General features: G+C 43.8%; 1 protein-coding gene across 1 annotated transcript in view; it reads left to right on the forward strand.

The window, feature by feature from the left end:
* UBTD2 (ubiquitin domain containing 2) overlaps positions 1-23,406 on the forward strand; it is a 48,889-nt gene that overhangs the window by 13,265 nt on the left and 12,218 nt on the right. The window contains exon 2 of the mRNA XM_058677664.1: positions 20,371-20,607. Within this exon, the coding sequence (XP_058533647.1) occupies positions 20,371-20,607 (237 nt within the window). The remainder of the gene's footprint in view (positions 1-20,370; positions 20,608-23,406) is intronic.

The raw sequence follows: 23,406 nt of genomic DNA on the forward strand, positions 1-23,406 counted from the left end.
AGTACTTTTGCCATATTCCACTGCTTTCCCAGGCACGCTGCAGTGAGCTGGAGCTGAGACTTGAACTGGCACTTTGTTATGGGATGGCAGCGTTGATATAGAATGCCAGCATCACAGGCAGTGGTTTAACTTGCTGGGCCACAAGGCTGGCCACAACCCCTGTGTCTTCATCACGGTGCCAAACATTTGCCCCAGATTTGAGGGTGTGTGTCTGTGTGTGTGTGTGTGCGCGCTATTCTCACAAATGGCTTTATTCATGCCACAGAGTACCCAGCGCTGGAGCAGGAGACGGTGACCTTCTACGCTGCCCCTGACACAGCATGTTCCTTGGCGGCGGCCTGTCCTCACCTGGGCATGCCCAGCGGTGGCTGTGAGCAGGAACAGGACCTTTTGAAGCTTTACTTTTTTTTTTTTAAGATTTATTTTTATTGGACAGTCATATATACAGAGAGGAAGATTTTCCATCTGTTGATTCACTCCCCAAGTGACTGCAACAGATGGAGCTGAGTCGATCTGAAGGCAGGAGCCAGGAGCTCTTCCGGGTCTCCCACACAAGTGTAGAGTCCCAGGCTTTGGGCTGTCCTCAACTGCTTTCCCAGGCCACAAGCAGGGAGCTGGATGGGAAGTGCAGCCACTAGGATGGGAACCGATGCCCTTATGGGATCCTGACGCATGCAAGTCAAGGAGTTTAGCCACTGGGCTATTGTGCCAGGCCCAAGCTTTACCACCTTTGTCAGCACTCCTGATCTTGTACATGATGAAGCTCCTGAGCCCCATTCTGGCCCAGATCTGCCAAACGTGGGTGTAGTAGGGCTTCATGGGAGTTCAGACATTCCTAACAAAGCTATAAAGTATCACCAGCTTCCATGGACCTTAAGAAGTTTAGATAGGAAGTACTGTGTCATAGGCAGGAACTTGTGGTGGAATTGTGTTTGACAGGCATGGCTGTATCTTACGAAGGAGGAGCCAGAATTCGATGAGAAAGCCGGGGTAGGTATCCGTCATGTTTGTTAAAATTTAATACTGTTGCTTATAAAAGACTTGGTGGAAGTGAAACAGAAAAGGTGTTAGTGAAGTCTCCCCATCTTCCTATATAGGGCCTTTGCTCTCTTGCAGTTACTTGGAATGTAAGTGTTTCACTACAGTTCTTTAAAATAGCATGTCCCAGGCCCAGCGTGGGAGCCTAGCAGGTTAAGTCCTTGCCTTGAACATGCCGGGTTGCCATATGGGCACCGATTCTAATTCTGGCTGCTCCACTTCCCATCCAGCTCCCTGCTTGTGGCATGGGAAGGCAGTTGAGGATGGCCCAAAGCCTTGGGACCCTGCACCCGTGTGGGAAACCCAGAAAAGTTCCTGACTCCTGGCTTCGGATTGGCTCAGCTCTGGCCTTTGTGGTCACTTGAGGAGTGAGTCAGCGGACGGAAGATCTTCCTCTGTCTCTCTTCCTCTCTGAATCTGATTTTCCAATAAAAATAAAATAAATGCTTATTAAAAAAAATAGCGTGCCTGTGGATTCCATGTTTTTTTCTTTAATTGCCTTTTTTTTTTTTTAAGATTTTTATTGGAAAGGCGGATATACAGAGAGGAGAGACAGAGAGGAAGATCTTCCATCCGATGGCACACTCCCCAAGTGGCCACAACGGCTGGAGCTGAGCCAATCCGAAGCCAGGAGCCAGGATGGAGCCAGGGTGGCAGGGGCTCCAAAGTGTACCAGCCAGGACTCGAGCCAACTCTGTGACCATGGCATTCAGTCGTCTTCTGTATCGTTCCAATTTTAGTATATGTGTTGCTGAAGCGAGCATGGCGTTCTTTAAACCACTACATTTCCTGTTTGGGGAAGATGTTGTATTCTAAAAGCTCTCTACCTTTAAGAGACCTCCCTTGTGATAATTAACTCTGAGATAGATGCTTATTTGCCCTGTGACTAAAGGAGACAGTGATCTAATTTGCTTGTTAAGTTCTATTTTGCTTTGTGTCTGTGTTTTATTTCACCTGTCATCCTTAGTAGCCCTGATGGTGATTTGACTTGCTTTGAATGTGAACAGAAGATTAATTATGGTTACAGCTTACCCAATCCAATGGAATTGTGTTGGGCCACCCTTGGGCTGATTCTGCCCTTATTAAATGTAGCAGATATTCAAGTTTCAGGTGCAGCCCATTGGGTACTGTATAAGTAGACAGCGATGAAGACATCTTAGAAGTCTCTGAATTAAAAGAATACTTAGGACCCTGCACAGTAGCCTAATGGCTAAAGTCATTGCCTTACACACACCAGGATCCCATGTGGGCACTGAATCTAATCCTGGCTGCCTCGCTTTCCATCCACCTCCCTGCTTGTGGCCTAGGAAAGCAGTCGAGGACGCCCCAAACGTTTGGACCCTACTCCTGCATGGGAGACCCGAAAGAGGATCTGTGCTCCTGGCTTAGGATTGGCTCAGCTCTGGCCATTGCGGCTGCTTAGAGAGTGAATCATCGGATGGAAGATCTTCCCATCTCTCCTCTTATCTGTATATCTGCCTTCCCAATAAAAATAAGTAGATCGGGCCCAGCGGCGTGGCCTAGTGGCTAAAGTCCTCGCCTTGAAAGCCCCGGGATCCCATATGGGCGCCGGTTCTAATCCTGGCAGCTCCACTTCCCATCCAGTTCCCTGCTTGTGGCCTGGGAAAGCAGGAGAGGACGGCCCAAAGCTTTGGGACCCTGCACCCATGTGGGAGACCCGGAAGAGGTTCCTGGTCCCGGCATCAGATCGGCGCGTACCGGCCCGTTGCGGCTCACTTGGGGAGTGAAACATCGGATGGAAGATCTTCCTGTCTGTCTCTCCTCCTCTCTGTATATCCGACTTTCCAATAATAATAAAATCTTTTAAAAATAAATAAATAAATAAATAAATAAATCGATCTTTTTTTAAAAAAAAATCTGAGTTCTGGTTACTGCCTGAAACTGTTTTGCCTTTTTTTCCCTTAAGGTTTATTTATTTTTATTGCTTCTGTCTTCCTAAATGAGTCTGAATAATTTATATGCCCTTTAGAATTTCATATGCTTTTTTTTAAAAAAAGATTTATTCATTTTATTACAGCCAGATACACAGAGAGGAGGAGAGACAGAGAGGAAGATCCTCCATTTGATGTTTCACTCCCCAAGTGACCCTCAACGGGCCGGTGCGCGCCGATCCGAAGCCGGGAACCTGGAACCTCTTCCGGGTCTCCCACATGGGTGCAGGGTCCCAAAGCTTTGGGCCGTCCTCTCCTGCTTTCCCAGGCCACAAGCAGGGAGCTGGATGGGAAGTGGAGCTGCCGGGATTAGAACCGGCGCCCATATGGGATCCCAGGGCTTTCAAGGCTAGGACTTTAGGCGCTAGGCCATGCCGCCGGGCCCGAATTTCATATGCTTTTGAAGCAAAGAAAGTGAAATGTGCCGCTAACAAGTAGGACATAGTGAAAAGCAACTTCAAAAACAATAAAACACACCCCATATTTCTGGAATGAACATTGGATAAGACACTTGAGATGTAACAAGAGTTCTTAGAATGGGAAGGATTGTTTATCTGTTACTGAATGAAATTAGATAGTCTGAGAAGCAAGGAGGGGGGACTTTCTACATTAGATTCATCTTAGGGAAGAAGAAGACTCTTGGGTTTGCACTCTGTACTAACACTAAACGGTACTGTCCCGAGTGTAGGGCATAAACTGTGCAAGGCCAACCAGTGACTGAAAAATACAGCTCCTGTGTCACAGCGGCTGCGTAAGCTGAGAGAGCAGTCATGCACAGCGCTGGTAGGCCTTCAGTTCAGGACAAGGAAGAACGCTGGAACCTGGACACATCAGTGTTTCACCATTTTTCAACAGGGTAGAAAGAAGGTTCCAGATAAAATGTTGAGGCAGGTGAATGAGAATGTAAGCAAAAATTTAGTTTCTGCCAAGATATAGCTCTGGTTTAATAGTAAGTCAGAAGTGTTAAACACATTGGCCAGTCATTTTTATAGAAAAACATCTTAGCGAAAATGCTATAAAATTTTGTGAATAGAAAACGTTTAGTAATAGATGTCTTGCATTTATTCTTGATAGTCAAAAAACGTAATATTGCTAAACTAAATATCTGATCTTACGTTCATATTGGAGCACTTGCAGGATCATTTTTGTCTTGGAAGTGGTAACAGGAAATAACTAAATCTACATACACATTCATTTTAGGTGCATAATAGATACATTAAACATACAGCAAAATAAGTACATGTGTCCCTTTAAAAGCTTGTTTAGAACTGGTTTTTCCTTTTGTATTATTAGAACTTTTAGAAAATTGGGGGAAAAAATCACAAAATATATTTATGAAAAAAGATCACACTTTATAATAACTAAAGGCTTTTGGGGTCAGCACCATGGCTTATCAGGCTTATCCACCCCCTGCCGTGTTGGCATCCTGTGCAGGTGCCTGTTCTAGTCCTGGCTGCTATACTGCCCATCCAACTCCCTGAATATGGCCCGGGAAAGGAGCAGAGGATGGCCCAAGGCCTTGGGGCTCTGCACCCACAGGGAGACCAGGAAGAAGCTCCTGGCTCCCAACTTCAGACTAGCCCAACTCTGCCTTTTGCTGCCATTTGTGGAATGAATCAGCAGATGAAAGATTCTCTCTCTCTCTGCACCTCTCCATCCCCACCTCCAGTAACTCTAACTTTAAAGTAAAATAAATAAACCTTTACCAAAAAAAGTTGGGTGCAGCCACTGTTTACTTAGTGGTTTGCTGAAGACTGAACAGAGATTTCCACACTTGTCAGGAACAGTGTTGTGTGTTGTTAAGTGGCTCTCTGTTAATATGGCTACACTGAAAATCCAGGCACTTCCTGCTGTGTAGAGCATTTTCACACAGAAATCAAACCTTGTGGCTTTCCTGGTCTTTTGTGAACATGTATGCATTGTATGCACTCAGTCCTGTGTAAGTGTTTGACGTTTTAGAATCCAAGGGATGGAGTCCATGTTGTAGCAAGCTAAGTCACCACCTGGGATACTGGCATTCCACATGGCCACCACTTTGTATCCTGGCCACTCCATTTCCAATTGAGCTTCCCACTAATATGCCTGGCAAAGTGCTAGGGCCCCTGCCACCCCACGGGAGACCTGTATGCAGCACCTGGCTCCTGACCTAGCCCTGCCTTAACCATCACCTGGGGAGTGGGAGTGGACCAGCAGACCCAATTGAGCTTCCCACTAATATGCCTGGCAAAGTGCTAGGGCCCCTGCCACCCCACGGGAGACCTGTATGCAGCACCTGGCTCCTGACCTAGCCCTGCCTTAACCATCACCTGGGGAGTGGGAGTGGACCAGCAGACGGAAGGTGTCCTCTGTTTCCCTGTCTTTAATTCTGTCACTGCCTCCTGCAGGTGGAATATTAAACAACCACTGCGATTGTTGTTGACAGATGTTCCTTGGGAAAAGGCTCTTCATACTAGGAGAGAGTCCGGGAAGGTCAGAGACAATCCTGCTGAGTGGTGTTTTCCAGGGGAATTTCCAGATAGGCCACAGACTGCCAGTTGTCTGGAAATGAGCCTTCCAGGGAGTTCCAATCCTCTTCTGACCCTCCTGTGATTGCTGTCTGTTTCAGAGCCACTCTTGGCTGTTTTTGTTGAATAAGTGTTCCCTGTGTTACAGACCTTTGGTTCCCAGAGTACGAAAGAAGTTTATTTTGAGAGATTTTGCCAGTGCTTCTAAGTGCATTTATGGAAGAGAAGATTTCTAGACGTCTCTACTCTGCCTTTTCTTGATGGTTTCAGTTATATTTTAAGAAGATTTAAATAATTTAAAATTGTATTATTTAGCCATGTTTTTAAACTGTTTCTGACACTGCATTCCTACGGCAGATACAGATGTTCACCTATTATTCTAACTGAAGTACTTTAGTATTTCCTGTGAATCAGGTATGCCGGGGATAAAAGTCACTTATCTTCCTGTGCATGTCTAGGAGACGTGCTGGTCTATTGTTTCATGCAGTGCATTTGTTGTACTATTAGTGTTTTCTGGCTTCATAAGTCAGGGAATGTTTTCTAAAAAGCTACTATGAGGAGTTAGCATTTATTCCTTATAGTCATAGTTTTATATAAATAAAATATAGATTTATAGAGAGATAATGGATACATAGAATTCAGTAGTGAAATCATCTTGGTCTAGAATTTTCCTTTTGGGGATGTTTGGAGGTTTTGTTTGTTTTTAAATTTATTTGAAAAGTAGGAGGAGAGGGAGAGTCAGAGATGTTGCCCTGCTAGATCACTTCCCAGTGGCTAAAACAGCTGGGCTGGCGCAAGCCAGAGTCAGGAGCCACAACTCCCTCTGGAACTCCATGTGGTGGCCCCCGGGAGTTGGCTCATCTGCTGCTGCTTTTCCTAGGCACAGTGTCAGGGAGCTAGAGCAGAAATAGAGCAGCCTGGACTTAAGCTGCCACTCTGAAATAATATCCCAGTATTACAGGCTGCAGTTTAACCTACTGTATTATGATAACAGTCCCCAGTTTTAGATTAAAAAAAAATTTTTTTAACTTGAAAGTATTTTTCTTTTTTCTTCTTAAAGATTTATCTTTTTTTTTTTTTTTTTTTTAATTGGAAAGGCGGATATACAAAGAGGAAGATCTTGTGTCCGATGGTTCACTCCCCAAGTGGCCACAACGGCTGGTGCTGTGCCGATCTGAAGGAGGAGCCGGGAGCTCTTCCGGGTCTCCCACACTAGTGCAGGGTCCCAAGGCTTTGGGCCATCGTTAACTGCTTTTCCAGGCCACAGGCAGGGAGCTGGATGGGAAGTGGGGCTGCCGGGATTAGAACTGGCACCCATATGGGATCCCGGCGCGTGCAAGGTGAGGACTTTAACCACTACGCTATCGCGCCAGGCGCAAAAGTATTTTTTATGTTTTTTATTTGGAAGGGAGAGACAGGTAAGATCGTAGCCTGTTGGTTTACTCCTCGAATGCAGACAGGAGCCAGGAGCCTGGAACTCCATATGGAGCTCATGGGTGTGTGACGGGGAGCCAAGTTGTGCAGCCCTCATCTGCCTCCTGGAATACACATTAGTGGGAATCTTGATTGTGAATTCAGGAACCAAGACTTAACCGAGGTACTCTGATAGAGAACTTAGATGGTCTGGTTGCTGATTAAATCACCACCTCAAGTTTCTACGCTTAATGGGAGATTTTAAAAGATAAATCTATTATCATCAGCAGATACAAAATAAATCATGTTATCTGCTTCCTGAGTAGATAGATTGTATATAGTGTGTACTGGTCTGCAGTGATCTGTCTGTTAATCTTGCTACTACTAAGTTTTTTTCCCCTTGGTAAATCTAGCTAGAAGCTTAGCAATTAAAATTTTTTATAGATTCAGCATTTTTGGTGATTTTTTCCCTTTTTTTTTTTTTGGAAGAATTTATTTACTTGATTTACAGCATAACAGAAAAAGGTAGGAAGAGAGATCTTCCACTTGCTTGGTCAGTCTTCACATGCCCACAGGCCAAGCTGAGGCCAATAGCCAAGAACTCCCTCCATATGTCACATGTGAAATGCAGAAATCCAAGTACCTGGCTGTCCTCCACTGCATCCCGGGCTCATGAGCAAAAAGCTTGATTGAGAGTATCAGGTAGCCAGGACTCTGAGCAGGCATTCCAACATGTGATGCACATATCCTAAGCCGTGACTTAACATGCTGTGCCACAGTGCCCACCGCTGTTCTTTTAGAATCTTAAAGTAGAAGCTCTGTTATTGATTTGATGCTTTTCTGATGAAAAGCATAATCATTCTTTGTCTAAGAAATGCTTTTTAGCAGTATCTCTGAAATTGTGTTACATTTTTTGTCTTCATTCCATTCCAGACATTTCCCAATTTCCCCTTGACCGTGGTGTAGGTGAGTTATCTTGTGTTGCCAAATTTGAACTTGATTCAACTGAGATTATATAACATAGTTTTTGTGATTCCTTCATTCTGTTGGCCCTTTTTTATTGAGAAGGAGTGTAGCAGAGAGAAACGGAGAGCTGCCATCATCTGGTTCCCTCCCCCGCTCTCACAGCATCCAGGACCTCAGTGCAGGCTGCAGGAACCCAGTGACTTTAGTCATGGCCCCTCCCTCCCAGGGTCTCCATCAGCAGGAGGCTGGAGTCACCCGCCAGAGCCAAGAGACAGTCACAGGCACTGTGGGATGTGAATGTGCTAACTGGCTAAACACTCCTCCCTAAATATTCTCCTAAGGTTTGGCCTGGGGCGGGATATGCTATGTCTTGGGGAAATACTCTGTTTTGTTTGTAAGAATATAAATTTTCTTGTTATTAAGTGAGATGTCCCATCAATGGCCTTGTGGGTCAAGTTGCTTTTTAATGTATTTTTGCTGATATTCCATCTCCTTGTTCTGTTACTGGTAGGAAAATATTAACATATCCACTTAAAATAGTGAGATGATATATTCCTTACAGTTCCTACATATTCTTAATGAATTGATTCTTTTTAAAAAGATTTATTTGTTTGTTTATATGAAATACAGAGGGAAGAGTAAGATCTTCTGTCTGCTGCTGGTTTACTCCTCAAATGGCCACAACAGCTGGGGCTGGGCCAGGGCCAGGGCCAGGATGAAGCCACAATCCTGGAACTCCATCCTGGGCTCCCACATTGGGTGCAGAGTCCTGGGAACTTGGGCCATTTTCCGCTACTTTCCCAGGCTTATTAGCCAGGAGCAGCTAGGTCTCAAACCAGTGCCCATATGGGATGCTAGGATACCAGGTGAAGACTTAACCTCTACCACAGCACTGGCCTGGAATCGACCCCTCATAATCATTTGTCTCTCTGTTTCCTGTTTTGAAATCTTTTTTGTCTAAAAGTGATACAACCACTTAGTGATTGTGCAATACCATTCCTTTTTTTTTAAACTCCATTTATTTTTGCTAAGTTACTAACATCACAGAGTAGGGAATTCATGATAATGAGCGTGGAGTGTGTCATAGAGAAAGAACGATACGTTATCACTTACCGGTACGACTCAGTGAAGGATTATTTATAACTATTCCAAGTGATGACATTCATACAATTTTTATACTCTTTACAAGTCAGAGGAAAAATTCTAATTGTCTTACTGAACCTGGTTTTATTCCACCCCATCCACTGTGTCGCAGCTATGAGGATTTGATTCTTTTTTATTGGCTTAGTAGCATTCCATTGTGTATAGATACCACATTTTCTTTACTCAGTCTTCGCTGATAGACATCTAGGTGGTTCCATGTGTTTGCTGTTATGAATTGAGCTGCTGTATGTTTAATTTTTTTAAAGTTTTTATTGGAAAACCAGATTTATAGAGAGAAAGGAAACAAAATCTTCTATCCATTGACTCACTCCCTAAGCAGCTGCGGTGGCCAGAGCTGAGCCAATCTGAAGGCAGGATCCAGGTCTCCCACATGGGGGTGCAGGGTCCCAAGGCTCTGGGCCGCTATTGACTGCTTTCCCAGGCCATAAGCAGGGAGGTGGATGGGAAGCAGGGCCGCCAGGATGTGAATTGGCACCCATATGGGATCCTGGCATGTGCAATGCGAGGACTTTAGCTGCTAAGCTACCGCACTGGGCCCGAGATTTTTTTTTTTTTTTATTAAATGTTTATGCTGTGGATTTCAGGGTATATGTTAATTTTCAATACGCCCGAAGTTATTATTTTAGTGCTTGAACTGAAATGTAGAAGTGTTACAGATGTGTGGATCCCTTTATTCTTCCTTCACTAATTGTTGCCATTCGTGCTTTATCTGTATACACTAAAAATCCAACTGTATAGTTTTACTTTTGCTTTTTGCACTCATGCATAATTTAAACAATTTAAGATGAGAAACATTGTGTTTTATTTCCCCATATAATTAGTCTTTTTGTTTTGCTTGTTTATTTCTGTTTTTTACCACTATCCCAATTCTCAAAGTTCTCAGCTCTTTGGGTATCATTTCCCACTGGCCTCCATACCGCCTTAATTTTTTGTTTGGTTTACAGTTTTCTGGCATTAAAGTTACTTCATTTGTCATCATTTTTTAAATTCACTTATTTGAGAGACAGAGAGCTCCCATCCATTGTTCAACTCCCCAGATGCCCATGACAGGCTGGAGTGGGCCAGAGTGGAAGTCAGGAGGTCAGCCAGGTGCCGGCATGGGTGGCAGGGACCCACATTCTTGAGCCGTCTTCTGCCCCTTGCCAGGGTGCACATTATCTTGAAGCTAGAATTGGGAGTGGAGCTGGAGTTCAAACCCAGGCTCCAGCGTGGGCTGTTAGTGTCTCAAATGGCATCTTAACCACTAGGCCAAATGCTCTCCAGTTTCTCATCATTTCTTAGTGTAATTATCTTGTTATCCTACCTAAGGGCTATTTTTATGGGATATATAATTCTGAGTTAACAGTTCCTTTTGCGTGTTAATAATGTTTCACTTTTGAAGACCTCTGTACTTTGTGATAAAAATCCCTAGTCATTTGAATCATTGTTCTATATGTAAAGTGTTTTTTCTGCTGTCCTCTTTCAAGAGTTTTTTCGCCTTCACTTTTGGGGTTTGATGGTAATGTGTCTAGACATCATTTTCTTTCAGTTTCCCCCTTTTGAGACTTGCTAAACTTCTTTAATCTATAAATACAACTTTTACCATACATGGGGTGGGTTCAGCTCTTACATCACCATGGACTTTTTTTGTACCAATTTTTTCCCCATTTGGACCTCCAATGTTGTAAACTTTGGATTCTTTTTTTATATTGTGTCTGTTGGAATGGTCCTTGAGGCTGTTTAGTTTTTTAATATACTTTTTTTTTTTAATTTTTTTATTTGAAAGTGATAAAGGGGAGTGAGAGAGAAGGAGAGGGAATCTTGCATCCATTTGTTCATTCCCCAGATGGTCACAACAGCCATGGCTGAGCCTGACCGAAGTGAGAAGCCAGGAACTAACTCCAGCTGGCTCTCCGGCATCAGCGGAGGGTGGCCCAAGCACTCGGGCCATGTTCCACTCCATTCCTAAGAATATTAGCAGGGAACTGGATTGGAAGTGGAACAGCCAAGACTCCAAACAGCTGCTCAGTGGTCTGTGCCACAATACCAGCCCCTAAAAACAATGTTTGGATCTTTTTTTTAGATAATTTATGTTAATCTTTTTTTCTAAGATATATTTATTTTTATTGGAAAGTCAGCTATACAGAGAAGTGGAGAGACGATGAGAAAGATCTCCATCTGCTGGTTCGCTCCCCAAGTGGTCAAAACAGCTTGAGCTGAGCCGATCAGGAGCCAGGAGCTTCTTCTTCCCAGTCTCCCATGCGAGTGTAAGGTCCCAAAGCTCTGGGGCGTCCTCTACTATTTTCCCAGGTCACAAGTAGGGAACTGGATGGGAAGCAGCCGGGATATGAACTGGCACCAATATGAAATGTCTGTACTTGGAGGTGGAGAATTAGCTAGTTAAAGCAATGTGCTGTGCTTTCCCCAATTTTCACATTTTAGATGCTGTTTTTTCATTTCTAAAATTTGTGTTTAGTGCTGGATTATAGTTTGTTTTATTGCTAAGAAATTCTTTTCATTGAAGTGTTTTTTTCTCTTTAATCACATGAAACATGGTTATAATAACTGCTTTAAATCTTGATAATTTCAACATCTGAATCATCTTAGAGTTTTCCACTTGTTGATCATGTTTTCCCATGAAAATCAGTCACATGTTCCTGGTTCTTTGTGTGTTGAGTAATTTTGGACTGTTTCCTGGACATTTTGAGTATTATATGAGCCTCAGAGTACTTTACAACATCTACTTTTGGGAATCAGTATATGTGCTTTATTTTAGCAGCCATCAGCCCTGCTAGGTTCACACACAAGCTCTCTAGCTCTGTTTTCATCTTACTAAGAAAAGTTTACTTAACTTATACTTCAGGAGATTGGTGTCTCTTGTTTGTGGCTCTGATGTCAATTTAATTTTCAGAGGCTTTGCTGTGCTTTGTTGTAGCATGAATCAGGCAGCTGTGGGGCTAGAGTGGTGATCTAATCCAGGTTTATTTTTCAGACCCATTGCTGTATTATTTTGGGACAGCCTCCATGAATATACATATTAGGAATCTGGGTCTGCAGTTGGTTCAAACCAGATTCTTTTTTTTTCCTAAGAGACGTATTTGCTTATTTGAAGGGCAGAGTAACACAGAGAGAGGAGAGAAAGGAAGAGATCTTCATCTACTTCCTCACTTACCAAATGGCTGCAGCAGCCATGGCTGAGCGAGGGTGAAGCCAGAAAGAAACCTAGAACTGTCTGAGTCTCCCACACGGGTGCAGGGGCCAAAGACTGGGCTGGCTTCCGGTGCTTTCCTTAGTATGTTAGGGGAATCTGGGTCAGAAGTGGAATAGCTGGAACATGAACCAGTGCCTCTATGGGATGCTGATATTGAAGGTGGCAGTCCGAGCCACTGTGCCCACACTGGCCCTCCGACATGGAATTTAGGGTTTGATGTTGTCTGTTTCTGCTCTGCAATTTCACCTGTGAGTTCAGTTTTCAAGGTTCCTTTCCAGTACCTTAGAGCTGGAAAGACAGGATCTTGTCAGAATTACTACTGCCAGCAGTGCCCCCAAATTCTACGCAGCCCAGGACTGCCTCTGGGATCTGATATCTTAAAAACATTATAAGAGAGAGAGAGAATAATCCTACTTTCATCATATTACAATACCCCATTTTTCTGGCTGATGTGTTTAGTAAAGCAGGGTTTCTTAGCGATTTTGTGTGTCCACCCCACCATTAGTATTGCTAGGAGATTCAAACAAACAAGCTGACTAAAAAACAGAGGTTTCCCTTATTTCTGGCTTTTTACAAGGATTGCTTTTCTTATTCAACAAGACAGACTTTCTTTCAAAGTTCTTCCAGTACACCCTGCTGTGCATTTTCACACAGGAGCTGCCCTCAGCTCTAATCTTAGAGAAAATAGAGAATATCCACGTGAAGCCCACCCCAAAGGAGAATGTCCTTCAAGATCTATGGTACGGTGGCCTAGTGCCTAAAGTCCTTGCCTTGTACGCCCCAGGAACCCATATGGGCACCCATATGGGAGACGCGTAAGAGGAAGCCCCTGGCTCCTGGCTCCTGGCTTCAGATTGGCTCAGCTCCAGCTGTTGCAGCCACTTGGGGAGTGAACTATGGGACGGAGGATCTTCCTCTCTGTCTCTCCTCCTCTCTACATATCTGCCTTTCCAATAAAAATAAATAAATCTTAAAAAAAAAAGATATGAACCCTCCCCATCCATCTATGTGTTTTAAATTTTTTATTATTTATGAGACTGGCGTGGACGGAGCTCCCATTCTGTGGTTCACTCCACAAGTGCCTGCAATGGCTGGGGGTCTGAGAACTTAATCCCTGTCCTCCACATAGGTGACATGGACCTACCTCCTGGGGCTGGCATTGGGAGGCAGAGCTGGTGTGGGATGGTGCCTTAGCCACTAGACCCAGTGGCTGCTGCTTGCCTGCTGTTGCTGTTGTTCAGTTTCCTCAGTTACTTTTTGTATTTCGTCCCAAGTTCTGGTTATTATCTATGAAATAGTTAAACACTTACTGACTTAAAACATTTTGACCTATACCAGATGTCCAAGATATTTGAACACAACGGGGTGGGGGGATAAACAATCTTGCACCAAGGAACAATCTGTTAAATAAAATTTAGAATTATTTAGAAATATTATTGCTATTTAATTTACTCCTTTTTCCCCCCTAAATAAGCGGTACTCTAGAGAGGAGGATTGTTTTTTCCTTTTCTGCCTTCTTTGGTTGTTGAGTTTTATTGTGTCCAGCCAGCTTCAGTGCTATGTGAACATGAAACTAGGCAGCAGGATGAGGCAAGGCCTCAAAGCCTCCCAGAAATAGAACTTCCAAACTGGGTGGATGCTGTCTGGCTTATCAACCGCAGGTGATGGCCTCCAGTTTTGAAACCAAGGAGGGAGCGCCTTTGATCTGATTCACCTTTTGGTGTCATTCTTCCCTTGTCTTGAAGAGTGCATGTTTTCAGTCCAGTAGCTATAAACTCCTTCTATCAAATCTGTACCTTCTTGACAGCTTTTCTTTCTGACCCATTTCCTGTTCCCACTCATTTCAGACTGGCAGAGTTCCTGCTGGCGTGGCCAATTAAGTCCCAGTTCACACCTATACTAATTTCCTTATGAAATGGCTGGTCTGCCACATCCTGTACTTCGATCTTCTAGTTTCTTTTTTCTAATACAGCTAAACAGTTTCCAGATCTTTATAAGTTCTGTTTTTCTGTTATTCGACAGTTATCTTCATTTGCCTTTTTTCTTTTTAAAGATTTATTTATTTTTATTGGGAAGTCAGATATACAGAGGAGGAGAGACAGAGAGGAAGATGTTCCATTTGTTGATTCACTCCCTAAGTAGCTGCAGTGGCCGGAGCTGAGCAGATCTGAAGCCAGGAACCAGGAGTTTCTTCCAGGTCTCCCACATGGGTTCAGGGTCCCAAGGCTTTGGGCCATCCTCGACTGCTTTCCCAGGCCACAAGCAGGGAGCTGGATGGGAAGTGGGACTGCCAGGTTAAGAACCAGTGCCCGTATGGGATCCTGGCATATGCAAGACGAGGACTTTAGCCACTATGCTATCATACCTAAGCAGTCAGGGAGAACCCCAGCTGGTTCTTCAATACTTTGTTTAAAAATCACCTCAGTTGGACCCAGCACAGTAGCCTAATTAATGGCTCAAGTCCTCACCTCGTGTGTGCTGGGATCCCACATGGGCACCGGTTCTAATCCCGGTGGCTCCGCTTCCCATCCAGCTCCCTGCTTGTGGCCTGGGAAAGCAGTCAAGGCCAGCCCAAAGCCGTGGGACCCTGCATTCATGTGGGAGACCTGGAAGAGGCTCTGAGCTCCTGGAATTCAATCTGTTCAGCTCAGCTCAGCTCTGGCCATTGCAGCCACTTGGGGAATGAATCAGTGGATGGAAGATTTTTCTCTCTGTTTCTCCTTCTTTCTGTATATCTGCCTTTCCAATAAGAAAAATAAATCTTTAAATAAAAATTTTTATAGCTCCCGGGTAAATTCAGTCATTGTCTACAGTTTTCTTTGTTGTATGTAGTATATGTGTATATTGTGTTTACGTATGTAATCTACATGGCACCCTTTTTCCTACTTCCTGCATAGTAAACTGACATTAAATGCTACACATATACTGTTTAAAAAAAAGATTTGCTTATTTTCATTTGAAAGGCAGGTTTTACAAAGAGAGAAGGAGAAACATAGGTGAAGTCTTCCCTTCCAAATGGCCAGAACTGAGCTGATCCAAATTTGAGAGCTTGGAACTTCTTACGGATCTCCCACACGGGTGTACAGGGTGCTAAGGACTTAGGCCATTCTTTGCTGCTTTCCTAAGCCATAAACAGCAAGCTGAAGCTGAAGTGGTCAGCTGCTACAGGAACCAGCACCGTATGGGATGCTGGCACTGTGAGTAGTGGATCAGCTTGCTGCGCTGTACTGCCCCAGTCGGATACTCTAACTCATCTGAGGGATATATAGCAGAAGCTGTGACCATCGTGCTGCTTCTAAAAATGTCTGCATCGCTGTTCTTTATGGATTGGATTTTCCCGTATCACTATAATACTGTTGCCACATCTAAGAAAATTGAAAAGTCATTTCTTAATAGTAGTATCTGATCTTGTGCTGGTCCAGTTTTCCTTAAGTGTTTGGTGAATGTTTCCCATCTGAAATTCGAATCACAGTCTGTTTTGTCTCAGTTGATAGAGACCAGTGGTTTACCACTGAGAACAGTTTTTCAATATCTGAAAGTATCTTACCTTATCTATTCTTTAAATTTCCTATAAACATTTCCTTCATTATTACTTGCATGCTTTAGTAAGAAAGAATCTCCCTTATTCCCTTAACTCCTTTTTAGTGATGGTAAAAATTTGTAAATTTTTTTTGTTCCCCATATGAAAGTAAGTTTCGGTCACTATGTGTTCTCCAAAGTTGACCCAGATGTTGCCTGCTTCAAGCTGTTTCCTTTGTGCCTTTGAGATGACCTCTTTAGTCTTTGAACATTTAATAGTGTAAAATGTAATTCATTTGAGAATATATATATATATGTGTATATATATATATATATATATATATATATATATATATATATATATTACATGTACTGGGGAATGAATCAGTGGGTGGAAGGTCTCTGCTTTTTAATAGATGAAAGCAAATCTAAATATATATATATATATATATATACACACACACACATTTAAAGAAAGATTTAGAGCCAGAGATGCAGAAAATAGGATTTTCCATCTCCAAGTTCTTTGCAAAGTGGCAGATACTATGGTTGATATTAAGTATCTGTCTCTCAGTATTAGGAATCAAAAATATGTGACATAGATAAAGCTGACAATTGAAGAGCATGAAATGTAATTCAGTTTAGTGTGTGTATACATACTAAATACACACTATATGTAAACGTACGTGCATACAGCATGTCATATAATGAGAAGTTATTAACATGACATGTACAAAAACTTCTTAGCTGTAGAAACCCGAGATTCAGTGAATAAATATGCTTACAAATGCACAGGATGTGCCTGGCAATCATACACCACTTATTTTTTAAATTAAGGAAGGGACTTTGCTATAAATTTTTGGAATGTTAGGTTCTATTCAGAATTTATGAAAAGGAAGAAAGGACTCTGCTTCTATATTTTTGCAAAAATGTTTCAAGAGTTTGTCTCATTCAGTACCTCTGTTTTTACTTAACACTTCTGTGACAATTTATTGTTCTATGTGCTTTACAAATACTGAATCCTCATAACCACTAATATGGTTTCATGTGTTAAGAGAACAATGTAAGTGCTTTTTCCTAAATACCCATTTTTTCCTGTGCTTTTATTTATAACAAAAGTAGATTAGATAGAAGCCAAATTTAGTTTACCGTGAAGCTCTTAAGATTGTATAAAGAAACTTCTGTACTGCTCAGTTTCACTAATTAATGTTGCAAAGATTGAAGTATTTTAATAATGGAAATACAGAGACAGAGACTGTGTTTGACACGTTTATGATGTAGAGAAAAGTAGAGACCTAGACAGAAATAAAAGTTTCTTTCACATCACCGGCCATTATTTTGTCTTACCCACTTCTGCACAGGGTAATCACTATGGAATTTTTGATGGCAAATAGACTTGAAAATGTATTTGGAATGACAATTATGCTTAGCAGCACAAACCCATCATCTGTCCTTATAATGAGGCTTTGTTCTTGTCCTGCAGCAAATAGGGGGAGATGAAGTACAGCTGCTTAATGGGAAAGTGCTTGCTTTTCTTCCATATTTTCTATTTTATTATAAACACTGTTTTCTGTTGGCTTTGCCTGTGGGAAGGCTTTTTTTTTGTTGTTGCTTTAGTTTCCAGCGCTAAGGTTATGTGGGGTTTATTATTTTTTATTGTTTTTGCGTTTGCCTTGTGGTTCTCTCACAGCAACAAGAAAAATCCCATTAAGTTTTCTGTTTAGTGCATGCAGTGCAAACGAGGCTCAATAATTCTCCGAAGTACTTCAGTAAACTGACCCTAAGCAGATAGATACCTTCCTGGGCCCCTTGCTTACCAGGTTCTGTTTTCCACTGTACTCTGCACACACTCTTTCTGATGCATCTGAGGGATGAAATGGCAGGGGAAGAAAAGTTTACCTGGCATTTCAGGTTTTTTGTGAAACCAGTTTGTGGGCTGTGATTATTGAACATGTTCTGGACACTTTTTGCAAAGTTGTACTGTATCTGCCTTCTGTATTTGGAAAAAGCCAGGAAATCATTAATATAAATTGTATTTCTCACATTTAAATTGAACCTGGTAGACAAATCAGTTGTAACCTCCTTAATATAATAAACAGCATATATTTGTTGACTAAATACAGAGACCTGTAGCTTTGCTACAAAATGGATGTTTTTCCTGCTGAGCTGTCCACACCCGTTTAGAATTCAGATATTTTCCATTTCACTAGGACAGATTAGTGACCCAAAAAGTATTGTGAATCAGCACTAGGTGTGAAGGGGAAACCCCTGGTGGTTGGCATAGCCTGCAACCCTGAAAGCAAAGGATAGAAGAAACCTGATGTGTGTGGCTTTAAGGTACAGTGAACAGGTGAAGAGAGAGAGAGCATGGTTTAATCCAAGTGTCAATGTGGACAAGCTGCATTATGGTGCAGAATTTCCTCAGAGACTGAAGTCATGTTCATTTATTTTCTGTTAGTTTCATTTGGCCCTGACCTAATGAAGGAGTGGATGATTTCATGGATGCTTTAGAACCATTTTAAGTTGGTATTCTTCCTGCAGTTAAATATAGAACATTGAATTTTGACACACACCTTCTCTCCTTCCCACCTGCTCTGTCATTTATTTCCCACCCACTGTTTCACAATACTCGTAACTTTTCATCAAGTTTCAGTTTTCTTTTTAATCTTTCAAAGTTTTTTTTTTTTTTAACCTGGCACCATATAATCAATCCTCCAAAGCCAGAGTTAAGAAGGGCTCTGTAGGTCAGTGTGAACCATGTGCCAGGTGAGAAGTGCATCAGGCTTGCCCTGCTGCGTGGGGTCTGCTCGCTGCTGCTGCTCCTCCTGGGCTGCAAGTGGAGCAGGGTATTGTAGCTGCTCTGTTCCTTGAGCTTAGGAGCCTGTCCCTTGGCACAGTTACCTTTGTAGTTCCTCTGGAAAAGAGGCAGTCCTCCTCTTGCACCCCTGTCTAATCCAGCTCCTACTTGAGGTTCAAAGACAAGTATTCACAGTTCTTTGACGTGCAGAACGGGGGTGATGCAGGAAATTTCCTTGCAGTCGTTTTCTTCATGGATCTGGTGGACGCCAAGAAGCAGCCCATCGGGAGTCTGTCAGTTCCTGCTTCCTGCCTCTAGATGTCCCAAATCCTGAAATTCAGGCTGCTGCTGCCATTTGCTTATCCCTGCGTGCTTTTCTTTGAGGGAACCCTTTAGACTGTCATTCTGCTATTGAGTGGCTAAACCAGTGCTATTATTTGAGTTGGGTTTTTGTGTGTGTGTGTGTGAAACTTTTGTTTTTTAAAGATTTCAATTTTTAGAGCAATTTTTGGTTCATAGCAAGTTAAAACGTGTTAAGAGGAAAATGTACATTTCCTTCGTACTCACACCTACGCACATGTGCAGTCCTCTCCATGATCAACATCTTTACCAAGCTGGTAGGATGATACGAATGTAATTCTTTTCATCATCCTTTGGAGAAGGTATGTCAGAAAGAGAAGAGCTACTGGTCATTAAAAGGTTCACAGAGCACCATCTGATGACTCCATTTGCTCTTTTAATCTAAAATGAGTTGGGGAATTTTTTAGTTTTTATTTTTTAAAGATTTGCTTCTATTGGCAAGTCAGATTTTCAGAGAGAAAAATCTTCTGTCTGCGGATTCATTCCCCATGTGGCCGCAATAGCTAATAATCTGAAGCCAGGAGCTTCTTCCGGGTCTCCCACACAGATACAGGGTCCTACAGGGTCCTAATGCTTTGGACCCCCATCAACTGCTTTCCCAGAAAACTGGATCAGAAGTGGAACAACTGGGATATGAACCAGCTGCCCATATGGGATCCCATTCATGGCAGGCAAGGGTTTAGCCACTAGGCTACCACACTGGGCCCTCAGATTAGTTTTTGAAAGAATGACAGAGAGAGATTTTCCATCTGCTGGTTCAGTGCCCACGTGGCTGCAGTAGCCAGGGCTGGGCTAGGCTGAAGCAAGGAGCTTTTTCCAGGCCTCTCTCATGGGTAGTAAGGGGCCAAACATTTAGGTCCTCCTTCTCCAATTTCCCAGGCCATTAGCAGAAAACTAGATCAGAAGTGAAACAGTTGGGATATACGCCAGTTCCCTTGTGGTTTGCTGGCCTCGCAGGTGGCAACTTTACCCCGAAAGTTGGGGGGAGTTTCAGAATACAAAAATTAGTAGTCAGGCCCACTGCGGTGGCCTTGAGGCTAAAGTCCTTGCCTTGCACATGCCAGGATCCCATATGGACACCAGTTCTAATCCCAGTGGTCCCGCTTACTTTCCAGCTCCCTGCTTGTGGCCTGGGAAAGCAGTTGAGGATGGCCCAAAGCCTTGGGACCCTGCACCCGCGTGGGAGACCTGGAGGAAGCTCTGGACTCCTGGCTTCAGATTGGCGCAGCTCCAGTCGTTGTGACCGCTTGGGGAGTGAATCAGTGGTTGGGAGATCTTCCTCTCTGTCTCTCCTCCTCTCTGTATATATCTGACTTTGCAATAAAAATAAATAAATCATTTTTTTAAATAAAATTAGTAGTCAAAATTTTGGCTGTAATTTTGATGGAAGAAATTGAGAAAGACCGGGTAACTTGTGATACATCTCATTGTGAGTTTTGGATGACCTTGTCTTACTTGTTTTCTCAGTTGCTTTAGGTCGTAACCAGCCTTTGAAAAAGGAGAAACCAAAATGGAAAAGCGATTATCCTATGACAGATGGACAGCTGCGCAGCAAGAGGGATGAATTTTGGGACACTGCACCAGCTTTTGAAGGCCGCAAAGAGATTTGGGATGCCCTGAAGGCTGCTGCACATGCTTTTGAGAGCAACGATCATGAACTGGCACAAGCAATCATTGACGGTGCAAACATCACACTACCACATGGTAGGTGGGGGCTCCCAAGGGCAAAGCACACATGATCGCCAGAAACCAAACGCGAAGACACTTCTGACCTTTTTTTTTTCTTTTGCATTATTCTAACTTTTCTCTTTGCTATAGTAAGAATAACATTCCTCTTTGTGTATATTTCAACTGAAGATAGATTTTACTTATGTGAGTTGAATTTTTTTTTTGAAGTATTTAGGTTCATCCATTTGAAAGGTAGAGTGGCAGAACACACACACAAGTTCTGTGTCCCAATGCCCACAACAGCCAGGCTGGGCACGGCTGAAGCCAGGAGCCTAAAACCCAATCTGATCTTTACATTTTTGTTTATTTAAGAGACAGACTGACAGAGTTGCCATCGCCGACTCCAGCTGGAAGCCAGTGGGTAGGAACTCGGCCGAGGTCTCCTGTGTGTATGTGACAGCCGTCGCTGCTGCCAGCAGCACAGGGAGCTTGTGAGGTTACCTGGTGTCTGGGTCTGCCCACGCAGTCCTTGAGCCTCAGCTGCGGCCTCCCCGGGGTCTGTGTTAGTGGGCAGTGCAGTCAGGAACCAGGTGCTGAGACTGAACGTGGGTACTGCCCTGTTACGGGATGCAGATGGTTCAGCCAAATGCCCACCCCATAGCATGTCCTCAAGGACAGTTTTCTGCTCTTGGGGCTGTGTTCTTAGAAACCTTTCTGCCTCGCTTGAGGATGTAACTCTTGAGGACAGCTGTAAGCCCTGGGTGATTCTGGGATGCGGGTACCCAGACCCATGCCCCTTATGACTCTGGCTTGTTGTTCTGGGTTAGAGACATTAAAATATTTCATATGACATTGATTTTATTTCTATTTTTTATGTTTTTGATTTCTGTTGTAGTAAACCTACATTTTCTCTTCACTTTTTCAAGTTAACATAATTCTAGGTTATATCTTCAGGCCTCTGTAATAGGCAAGCTACCTAAGTTCTCTAGTGTTGTTTTCTGTTCATCGTTATCGTTTTGTTACTGCTTTCCCTAAAATCTCCCCTTGGTTTTCTACATTCTTAGTATTTCTGTTTCTTTCTTTTTTTTTTTTTTTAAGATTTATTTTAGTTTTATTGCGAAGTCAGATATACAGAAAGGAGAAGATACAGTGGAAGATTTTCCGTCCGATGATTCACTCCCCAGGTGGCCACAACGGCCAGTGCCGATCCAAAGCCAGGAGCCAGGAAGTTCCTCCAGGTCTCCCATGCGGGTGCAGGGTCCCAAGCCTTTGGGCCATCTTCAACTGCTTTCCCAGGCCACAAGCAGGGAGCTGGATGGGAAGCGGGGTTGCCGGGACATGAACCAGCGCCAGTATGGGATCCCAGCACTTGAAGGCAAGGACTTTTAGCCACTAGGCCACTGCGCCGGGCCCAGTGTTTTTCTTTTTTATTATTTTTAAGATTTTAATTTTTAACATTGTTTACATAGTTGAGAGGAATGCATGCCCATGTGGGTCTCTGATTAGGGTGAGTAGAGCCAAGGTATGAAAAAAGGTGTGTAGGGGCCCGGCGGCGTGGCCTAGCGGCTAAAGTCCTCGCCTTGAAAGCCCCGGGATCCCATATGGGCGCCGGTTCTAATCCCGGCAGCTCCACTTCTCATCCAGCTCCCTGCTTGTGGCCTGGGAAGGCAGGAGAGGACGGCCCAAAGCTTTGGGACACTGCACCCGCGTGGGAGACCCAGAAGAGGTTCCTGGTCCCGGCATCGGATCGGCGCGTACCGGCCCGTTGTGGCTCACTTGGGGAGTGAATCATCGGATGGAAGATCTTCCTCTCTGTCTCTCCTCCTCTGTGTATATCCGACTTTCCAATAATAATAAAATCTTTTAAAAAAAAAAAAAGAAAAAGAAAAAAGGTGTGTAGGACAAATACTTCCTTTTTTTTCCCTCCTCTTCCTGTGTCCCCAGGGAGGGAGCCCAAGTGTCAACACATGCACTCCAAGGTTGAACCACATATATTGTGATTTTCTCCATACCAGGTTTGAGTCTAGCCATCTGGTTGGGGAGTCATCCAAGAAAACTCCCCTAGGGTGACTGCAAACTTGACATTTGTGCCAGCTAGTGCAAGGTCAGGTTTGGTCCATCACCTAATACCAGCCAACACATACCAGTGCATGCAGATGCATGGTCAATTCTGCCTCTAGCCCCATCTCTCTAGCAAACCAGAAGGTGACTGTAGCCTAGCCTGGTCCAGGTCGTCGCTAGTGGGTGCCATGGCTTAGTCAGGGTGACCCCCAATTAACCCCATCAGGCCCACTCTCAGCACCGATTTTGGCATGTGCTGCAGCCTAACCCGATCATCCTGCATCCCATCTGACTCTTGTGCACACCCATGGGTGCTACAGCTTAGCTCAGCCTGCCACGCCCTCAGACCCAGCTCACACACATACTGATTGGTGTTGCCGCCTTGCCCAGCCAAGTCTGCCACCAGCCCTGGTTCCTGTACTCACTAGTAGGAGCTAGAGCCTAGCAAAGTAGCGCCCACAGTTTGTCTGCCGGACCTGATCCCAGTCCTGGATCTTGCGCATGCCAGAGTGTAGTGTGGTCCAGCCTGCCATAACTTGCGCCCAGTCCCGTCATTTGCCAGAGGGTGCTGCAGCCTAGCCCAACTAGCCTGCACTCATTCTGGCTCTTATACATGCCAGCGGGTGCAACAGTCTAGCCCTGCCTGGCCATTCCCCAGACTGGCCAACCCCCAAGTCGCAGCTCTCTTGTTTACCAGTGGAAGCAGTGGCCCAGCAAAGGAGTCGCTGAAGTTCACCTACCAGGCCTGCTTCCAGCCCCAGATTTTATGTGTGT

This window comes from Ochotona princeps, chromosome 19, assembly GCF_030435755.1.
Source record: "Ochotona princeps isolate mOchPri1 chromosome 19, mOchPri1.hap1, whole genome shotgun sequence".
Taxonomy (NCBI): Eukaryota; Metazoa; Chordata; class Mammalia; order Lagomorpha; family Ochotonidae; genus Ochotona; species Ochotona princeps.